The 9,666-nt window shown below is 48.0% G+C and overlaps 4 protein-coding genes across 4 annotated transcripts; 2 read left to right on the top strand and 2 right to left on the bottom strand.

Annotated features, from left to right (window-relative positions):
• Positions 1-181: 181 nt before the first annotated feature.
• Positions 182-761, top strand: FTJAE_3118 (uncharacterized protein; the record flags this gene model as incomplete). Its single annotated transcript, XM_037349381.1, has 2 exons — positions 182-566; positions 625-761. The coding sequence occupies 2 exons, from the start codon at positions 182-184 to the stop codon at positions 759-761; spliced, it is 522 nt and encodes a 173-aa protein (XP_037209806.1).
• Positions 762-3,522: 2,761 nt separating this feature from the next.
• FTJAE_3117 (alpha-galactosidase a precursor) lies at positions 3,523-4,335 on the top strand (the record flags this gene model as incomplete). Its single annotated transcript, XM_037349380.1, has 1 exon — positions 3,523-4,335. One exon carries the CDS (start codon positions 3,523-3,525, stop codon positions 4,333-4,335), a length of 813 nt encoding a protein of 270 aa, XP_037209805.1.
• Positions 4,336-4,596: 261 nt separating this feature from the next.
• On the bottom strand, positions 4,597-5,784 carry FTJAE_3116 (uncharacterized protein; the record flags this gene model as incomplete). Its single annotated transcript, XM_037349379.1, has 1 exon — positions 4,597-5,784. The coding sequence occupies one exon, from the start codon at positions 5,782-5,784 to the stop codon at positions 4,597-4,599; it is 1,188 nt and encodes a 395-aa protein (XP_037209804.1).
• A 1,433-nt stretch (positions 5,785-7,217) lies between these two features.
• FTJAE_3115 (murein transglycosylase) lies at positions 7,218-8,803 on the bottom strand (the record flags this gene model as incomplete). Its single annotated transcript, XM_037349378.1, has 3 exons — positions 7,218-8,098; positions 8,210-8,647; positions 8,698-8,803. The coding sequence occupies 3 exons, from the start codon at positions 8,801-8,803 to the stop codon at positions 7,218-7,220; spliced, it is 1,425 nt and encodes a 474-aa protein (XP_037209803.1).
• Between the last annotated feature and the right edge of the window lie 863 nt (positions 8,804-9,666).

The raw sequence follows: 9,666 nt of genomic DNA, 5'->3' as shown, positions 1-9,666 counted from the left end.
AAAGAAAGAAATCAGTCATTGATTGTGAGTTTCAACTGGCGAGGTATGATGATGGATATGATATGTTGCTGAAATTGCGAAAGCAGGTTATTCCCTAGGTATATAGATCTGTAATCGCTCTCTTTCGCTCTATAGATAATGTGCTGTCTTTGCCATTTTCCTAGACATTATCTCACTCACGATGCCTTCCATCAGTCTCACTAATAATTCAACACTTCACATTGACCTGGCACCATACATCACAACAGAAACACACACTACAAAGCCAACGACTCAAGGTTATAATCACACTCACGACTGTAGACCTCTCCTATCGAGAGCCTTTCATAAGCTTCATCGTCGAGACACAGCTCCGGAAATCATAGGGATAGTCGTCGGTTTAACTCTCCTCGCTGCTGTTATCGGAGTCGGTTTATTTGTATGGAATTGGAACATCTTCAAGCAGCTCAGGACTAGCAACAACCAGAGACGCCATCATCGTCGCCGTTCACACCGTCGACGCCATATCATAGGACATTTCAACGCAAGTGTCGAAGATGGTTCTGAAGATATCGAGCTTGAGTGTCGTGAGCGACATCACCGCCGCCATGGAGTGCATCATCACCCCAACTGCCGACATCACAGGCTTCACCACGGACGACGACATCATCGTTCAGGCCCTCGAAGACCAGAACCGATATTTCAGATCCCAAACCCCTGTCATCTACATCCATTCCATCCACCGAATGAGATGGACGCACCTCAGATACATGATGGACTGAACAATCCTTTCTTGTTTGGACATCATTGGCATAGACGGGCTAGGGATGTTGTTTCTGTTTGTTAGATCACTGCACATGAAGAGGAATAGACTGTATGATATACTAGGGAGAGACACTATTGAAGCTTATGAATATCTCAAAGACGGGCTGATAGAATACAAATGATACGATACATGAATCCAACTACACAAACATGATGCCCTGGGACTCTACTTTTGGAAGTCAAAGAACGAAGCACTAATACACTCAAAGGATATACATGAAATAGAGAAATCTAAACTTGCGTTAGACTCGTTCTCGAATATATAAAAGTATAGGGACAGTAATTACTTACCAAAAGACAGAACTACTCCCCCTACTACCCATCTGCCGGTTTATCAGGCGGAGGCGGAGGTGCATCATCCGCAGGAGCAGCACTCCTATCGGAATGTCTCGAGCCTCCACTACTCATCGATTTCTGCCTCCTATGATGATGATGGTGGTGGTGTTGGTGATGATGCTTGCGATGTTTCTTCTTCCTAAAAGTAAAGCGTGCAGATCTGTAGTAGAAGTACAAAAAGGTGATGACAATAGCCAGGAACGCAGCAAGGGTAAAGCCCACAATGAGTCCAATCTTGATGTTGTTATTCGTAGTTGGGTTATCAGAGAATTGTCTCCTTATAAGAAGAGTGGGATATGGATATGGGCTAATATGACTGAAGGGCTTCGTGAGTGGATGAGGAGGAATGGCTGGGGATCCATGGCGTCGGACAGCCTGCAGATGAGGCGAGGATATAGGGATATACATCAAATCTCACAGGTTTCAGACAAACAGAGTCAATAAAAGCATTGATATAAAAGTGCAAAAACGGGAGGGAGGCGTCCAACGACACCGGAATCAACAAAACATGATGCAGGACAAAGATATACTTATCTCTCTGGGGGTGAGGCCTGAAGAGAGAGCGAGAGAGAGAGAAGGGTATTTAAGTTTACGTCTACGATAACGGGATCAGGCAGAAATTGTGTGTGTAACTATGGCAGGTAGTTGAACATGGATGGTGTGAGAGGGGAGAGAGGTTTCTTTGAGGAACGACATGACATGAAGGAGGGATGCATGCATGTAGGCGCTGCAGCCCGACGAGTGCAGTGAGAGTAAGACCAAGACGTGCGTGCATTCATGTCCCAATCAATGGATTCCGAGGCGAGGTTTGTGCGGCGATGGTTACTGTTATGGTTGATCTTGCGGAGGGTGAGAATGCTGTGCGATGTGAGTTGGTTGAGGTAGATGTGTGTACTGTAGTGAGAATAGATAATTGTATCCATGATATGATGTGATTTGATGTGAGGCTGTCGAGATGTTTACTTGATGTGATATTAGACATATTGTGCTTGATCTAAGCAACAGAAAGGCTGAAACATGTACATGACTATAACAAGTTGAAGATGAAGATGAAGAATGAAGGAATGAAGAGAGGAACAAGAGACATCTGCCGTGGCTTCAATGCCAACGCATCAATCGACCATTTGAGGCATTCGATCAACGTCTCGTTACCAATCGTACGACACCATTCAACGACGCATGCACGTTGTATCGCTAAACAAGATACCAATTGGGGATCCGAATGTAACCTGATATCAACCAAGTACTTACTATATGTACCAAGAACCTGGACAAGTACATCACGTCACTCTGTCCATCCCATCCCATCCCATCCGTAGTCTAGAGCTGAAGCCATAGCCAAAGAAGGGTCATGGCGCATGATGATCATATTTGCTTTTTCCTGAGGCTCAACTAACATCAGCATAACCTCCAATATCATCCTGCACTAGCTCGTTATTTTCTTTCCTTTTTTTCCCCTCTCTTCTCTTCTCTCTCTGATCCAAAAGTTGAGCGTTTTTTCTACTTACCTACCCCTGTCAAACCCCCCATGACAGTATTCAGGGGATGGAAACCGCCTCACTTACACGACAGACAGGGCCATGACTCGGCTGAGCGGATCATCATGAGCACTTGACAAAGAGTTAACCATACTATCAGATTCGCTTATTGTTAGCTAACTTAGTCTACAGCGGTAGACATGTCCCTATCGGCACTAATCCGTGTATTCCGGGCATAGTCTCTGCCCTATTCAGTAGCTGATCAACAGAGGGGAAATGACCCCAAGTTTGTGTCCAAGAAGGCTGAGGATGTATTGACCACCTGTTCGTTGGCAAACATGATGCAGCGGATAGATACATGCATTTACGATGCCCTACAGTACCCAAATGCTGATCAACACGACCAGAAATCGACGGCTCATCAGTACCAGAATCATAAGACTCGTTTAAACTGAACCCCCCGCTTAATTGTCGACCGTACAGGTAGTATTGGGGCACTATATACGAGTCAAAGCGCAATTCCCACCTCTGCTCTCCTCACTTTCAGTTCAGTTCAGTCCAGGTCCTGGTCCAGGTCCAGATTGCCGAGAAGCACGCATTGCATTACCTGACCAGACCTGTAAAGTTTATTCAAGCAAGCCCCCTCCATAGACTATTCAATCATAAAAAGACTCCTTCTTCCTCTCAGCCCAGCTCAGCTCAGCTCAGCTCACTCTCTCTATAAATCATCAATCTTCAACATATCAGCTCCACACGTGGTTCTGTGGCTTGCTATAACCCCCACGTGTTATCATCAACCTCTTGTATCGCGTGTTGATCACTACGATATACAAATACTACCCGGTATAACCATAACCATAAGGGTGTTCACCTTTATGGTTACTCACCCATCACTCGCTCTATCATGAAACACAACAACAACGTCAGACTTCTCGCCGTCCTCGCAGACCCTGAATCAGACGAGAAGAGCGAGTATCGCTTCCTCGTCGACGGCGCTCACGTAAGATACGTCACACTGGACGGGGGTCTCATAGACCCTGAACATCGCACATACGAACCAAAACTCCTCCCTCAACTCCCTGTATTCCCACCCGGAGACTGGAACGAGGGCCGTGTCGGAAAGGACGGGCATACAGGGAAGCCTTTCTTCTGCGAGACGAGAAGAAGCAGTCTACCTGGCATTGGAAATGTCTGGCATGATGTTATGATAGATCATCTCGAGCTCCGCCAGATCGAGCGTGTGCGTCAAACGCTCTATCGTGTATCGCATCCTGCTTTCAGTACACCAGTACTCGCAAAGTTTGCGCAGTTTCCATGGGAGATTCCTTACTTCGCTGCTGAGACAACGTCGTACGAATGGATTCACGGCCAAGGCATCGGTCCTGAGTTTCTCGGCCATATTCACGAGAACGGGCGAGTCATTGGTTTCCTCCTCGAAGAGATTCATAATGCTCGGACTGCAGAACCTGAAGATCTCGCCACATGCCAGCGAAGTCTGCAGAAGCTGCATGATCTAGGCATCGTACATGGCGATATCAACAAGCACAATTTCCTCATCAGACAGGATGGTGACGCTGTTCTCATCGACTTCGAGACAGCTTACAAGTGCACAGATCCAGATATACTAGATGAAGAGTATCGGCATGTCAAAGAGAGTCTGGAAGATACATCAGGGCGTGGAGGTGCAGGCATGGCGAGCGATTCAAGTTCAGATTGAGTGGGATAAGAGTGTACGGATTACAGTACAGTATATGATCACATGTGCAACAAGGTCTTCATCACGAATAGCAGGCGTTATCTTTTTTTTCTGATACCAGGGTATAGAGCAAATGTCAATTTATCTGATTGACTAATAAACAAGAATCTTTTTGTGAAAAAACAATGTGCCCCGATTTCCAAGGGTCTATCAAGCCCGAGAAACACCAAAAGCGCCATGAAGAAGAAGGAGAAGGAATAGTACAGTGGACATCTCCGAGCTTTAGTTCAGGAGGATCTGCTGCACATACTGAGGTCCGAACAAAGGCTCACCGAACGCAGAGCCAGGAAGAGTAGCAACAGGCTTCTCAGCAAGCTTGCCATCAGCACCTCGCTGGAGAGCAACAAGACCGCTGGTACCGTTCTGGTTACCAACAAAGACGTGCTTAGCAGTTCGGCTGAAGCTCATCATACGGGGGAGGAGACCACCAGATGAGACGGTATCAGCATAAGTGAGAGTTCCGCACTCGGCGATAGTGAAGCGAGCGATAGAGTCGGTCTCGTTTCCGGACAGACGGTTGGAGATATAAACGTCCTTGTTGTTAGGAGCGAGAAGGATCTCACCAACAGCAGCGGTCTTGGGGTCCTTAGCAGGAGCGTCCTTGCCGTAGGTAGAGATAGACTGGTGGTGCTTGAAAGCAAGGGTGTTTTCCTCGTAGGAGACAGAGTAGACGAGGGCCTGGTTGCTCAGCTCACAAGCAACGATGTAGTGGGTAGCCTTCTTTCCACCACGAGGGTAGAAGACACCATGTCGAGGACCACAGCCAGCCTCGACGGGGATGTTCTTTGCGATCTTGTAAGCGTCGTCCTTGGAGTCGATGATGACAACAGAGTCAGTGCCGAGATCGTTAACGGCAAAGTAGCGACCAGAGGGATCGAGGTTAGCCTGATGAGGATGAGAAGCAGCCTGGCGCTCCTTGTCAGGACCAAGCTTTCCAGGAGACTTGAGAGTCTTGACGAACTCCAGACCACCCTTCTCAGTGTTCCAAACATCAATGGTACCATTTCCGTAAGCAGCACCAACAAGGCGTGTCTTATCCGAGTTGAACTCAAGATGAACAACGCCGACACTTCCGGCCTTTTTAGTCTTGAGGGTAAGCTTATTAGCCTCGAGATCAAGGTTGAAGAGTCTCAGCTCATCAGAGTTCTCGTCAACGGCGTAGAGCAAGTCGGAGCCATAGTAGGCCATCCATGAGTTACCGCCCTCGATCTCCTGGTTCAGAGTGAGCTCGAACTTGCCCGTCTTGGGGCTGAAGTCGGCGACGTAGATGTGACCAGAGTTTCCGAGGAGGATGCGCGCAGCAGCGGATGAAGATGCTGAAGCGGTTGGGTATGAGCTGCGTGCGATGTTAGGAAGCGCAGAGGCAGATGTAGCGAGAGTGGTCAAGAGGCCAGCGATAGTGTACTTCATCTTTGTTGTGTGAAGCGTGTCTTGTTTTGTGTTGTGTTGTGTTGTTTCGTTTCAACGTCGTAGTGTAGTATAGCACTGTAGTATACTGTTATAGCGATCGACAATCAATATCGAATGGGGTATCAAAAGCTGAAAAAAGGCCAGAAAATTCTATAAAAGAGACAGGAACCAGTCCAATCTTTTTAAGTAGGTGTTGGTAGTTTTAATGAAGGGAGGCTGATGTTAGCAAAAAGGATTGCGGCTGTGAGAAATAGAGTGACCAAGGATCAATGGCTGGGGGTTTGGAGCATATATAGCTACACAATGTAAGCCTCAGCCTCCAGAGACCTAGACCAGGTAGTGAACCATTTTCACTCACAAAGGACTGTGATCCATGCAGATGCACAGTCACTGGGAACAAGAGCAATCCCCTCTTGTCAAGCCTTGTTCACTGGTGAAAAGGCGAACATCCCATTCCATTCAGTGGAGGCGCAGCGTCAGTGATTGGAAGAACAGCAGCGATCAACCAACCGCTGATCAGGGCTAATGTATGCCGGTAAGGTACCTATTACTGTAGGGGCTGTGCTACAGTGGCTGTAGGGCTGTTAGCCAGTGAATGTCCACGGCAACATGAAACGAAACGGATACCACAGTCAGCAAACACGCCTGTCGAGTTTCACCACTGATCCTCCCCCCATAACAATTGGCTCAGAGCATAGCGACTCCAGCGCTTAGAAGCTGAGATGCAGGGGGTTTCGCGTTTATAGGAGACCGCCAAGATGAGAAGGGATTGGATCAGCGGTAAAAAGCCTTTTTTTTTTCTCCGGCCACACAGCTTCAAGTCGAATGATGCCATGTTCAGATTCAGAGTAGGGCTGAATTGGTTGGCCGTTCTTGGAGGCCATGGTTTGTCTCGTTCCTCAACGCTTTGACTAGTGGTTATGCTTATTCGATTTTGCTTTTACTGACAGGTCGAATCGACATTGCTTTCATTAACTGATTCCTTCGCTTGCACGTGAGATTTTAGTACCTGTCATCTTAACACGGATGTCCTCATCATGCCATCAAATCCGTAGGAGTCTGTCTGACCCATTCCCTCTACTCAATCCCAAACACACATCTTCTCCATAACAAGGCGCATAGACCAGAAGATCACATATTTAAATAACAAAGCCTCCCAGTAATTCTTCACATGCCATCACATGCACAGCAAGCAAGCAAAAATACCTCATTTTAAAGAAGCCCATGCAAAACCATTTACCATTATTGTCCCTCTACTAACAGAATATGGACACATGAAAGAGAAGAAATTACATACAAAATCTCAATGCCGACCGTCATGAAATGCTAAACAGGAAACGTGCGGTGAGATGCTATATAGGAGTGGTAAGGGAAAAAAGAGAGAGGTTAATGGGAGGAGTCGCAGGACCAACAACAAACGCCATCATCATTGACTACAGCCAGAACAGAGCACCACCGGCGATGATAATGGCTAGAGCACTTGCGCCGTTCCTTGTGCCAGCGTTGGAACCCTTTCCATCATCTGAGCTGCTGCTGCTCTTACTAGAGTCCGAGCTGGCGCAGTCTTGGTTGAAGCTGTTGGTCTGACAGTTGGTGGTGTCAGCGGGCTCAGTATCATCTGAGTCGCCGTCAGGGTTGCCCGACGGGGTGTTGCTAGAACCGGATCCAGAGCTGCTGTCAGAGCTGCTATCGTCTCCGTGGTCGTTGGATGGCGCGCCGCTGCTGCCGCCAGGAATAGTGGCAGGCTCATCATCGTCGTCGTCCTTATCCTTGCTATCTTTGCTGTCCTTATCGTCCTTGTCATCGTCCTTGCTATCCTTCTTCTTGTCCTCCTTCTTTCCCTTGTCCATGTCCTCACCAGTGGCCATCAGAGAAGCAATGGTGTGTCTCTTGTCACCGTCGACAATGGTGTCGTTAGTGCCAGCAGCATCCTTGTACCAGTAGCTAGTACCCGAGTTGGTGCCGGGACCAGACTTGGCGTTGTAACATTCGATCTCAACATCGGAGAAGGTAGCAAAGTAGTAACCACTCTTCTGAATATCGGGAGCATCCCAGTCGATAGGACCTCCGGCCCATGCTACAGTACCTTCGGCGTTACCCTCCTTACCACCAGGCCACAGAGAAAGCTGCACACGAGAGGGTGTCTGAGGGAAGTCAAAGTTCTTAGAGGTGGCATTCCAGGTGTCACTCTTCTGCAGAGTTCGGCCGAGCTTGCCATCAACCCACCACTCAATCTTGTCGGGGGTCCATCGGATTTCGTAATCGTGAAAGTTGGCAAAGGTATCAGACAGCGTGATGTTTTCGGAATTCTCGTCTATCAAAGTGTCAGTCGTATCAGGTACAACATGCAATCACGTGAGGATTCATGGCTGTGCCACGAACAAGGGGCTACCTTGTTGTGTGACACGACACGGGGATGACTTACAGTTGGTGATGCCTTGGAAGTAATAATTGGTCTGAGCATCGCCGAGCTCTGTACCAACAAATTCATAATCGATCTCATCCTTGACGTCAGAGAAGAGAATGAAAGCAGTGATAACACCAGCGCCACGGCTGGTCTTGAAGCGAGCTTTGACGTTACCATACCACATGTAGACAGTAGAGGACAGCAGAGTGCCAACACTGTCCTTGGGCATGGTAAGAAGAACGTTGTTCTGGAAAACAACAGGCTCACCCTGTGCGACCCAGTCGGCCTTTGAAGAATCACCAAGATACTTGCCGATATCGACAATTGAATCGAGGGAGTTCATCTTCATCTTGCGGTCCTCGCAGACGGGAGCGGGAACACAAGAGTCGAGTGAGAAGGACATTGTGGGATCGCAACCACCCAGACAGTACGCACCGACACCGCATTCACCATAGGCTGGTACATGTCAGATATCAGATATCATCAACTTGGTGCAGAGAACTTACTGGAGCAGCATGGCGAGTCCTCGGGACAGTGGCTGCTGCGCGTGCACTGGACGGCAGCGACAGAGCTAGCGCCCAAAAGGGCAGCAACAACAAGAGATCGCAACATTATGAATATGAAATAGTCGAGCAAAAATAGATGTAACTGATGTTTCTAATGCGGGAGCGCCCTCGGATTAGGGGTTCGGTATTATGGTATGGTCTGGTCGGGCTATTAGGAGTAGATAGATAAGGCGCTGAAGTGTCGAGAACAGGTAGCGACTGCTGTTGAATCGAGTAGACACAAGAACGACAGTCGAAACAACCCAGCAAGCGAGCGACTTGGGCTGTTGTCGGTGATTAAAGGTGTATTTGCGTGACGTTGATAGCGACCGTTTTATCAGACTTCTGATTGACAGTTGAACCGAGTGATAAAGGGCGATGGAATGCGGGCCGCAAAACAGTTTGCGCGTCCTCGATCCGAAAAGATTGTCCCTTTTCTAGAAATCTCCCTTGAAGACGTAGGATTTTCCTTCTTAACGAGAGCAGAAGGATGTCGGACAACTCCACAGAAAGCGAGTGTCTGATTTGGAAGTTATCGCGTAGATTCTGCGAGTAGCTTTTTTTTTCGATCGATCGGGACTCGATTGTGTGACTTGAGCGAGAGACAAATAGGCGACGAGAAGATAAAGAAACGATTGATAGTGCCACCGATGTCCTCCCTTGGATTAGGAAGAAGGCAAAGGATGAGCAAAAACAGCGAAAAAGAAAAAAGAGGATTATCAACACCACAGAAGGCGAAATCTGGGGAAAGGATAGAACCGAAGGGAAGAGAAGAGGGATTAAAGAAGAGAAGCGAATCTCCCAAAGAAGAAGGCCCCCGTCTGTACCTGTCCGTCCCCCCCTCAGCACTCACACTCACTCACTCACACACACACAGACTCACTCACTCGCGCACTGGCTAGACTGGCAGAGCGGACCTCTCGTGCCGAG

Source organism: Fusarium tjaetaba, assembly GCF_013396195.1.
Source record: "Fusarium tjaetaba strain NRRL 66243 chromosome Unknown NRRL66243_c0000062, whole genome shotgun sequence".
NCBI lineage: Eukaryota > Fungi > Ascomycota > Sordariomycetes > Hypocreales > Nectriaceae > Fusarium > Fusarium tjaetaba.
Note: the sequence above shows the minus strand (reverse complement) of the source record. Positions and strands in the feature narration are given on the sequence as shown.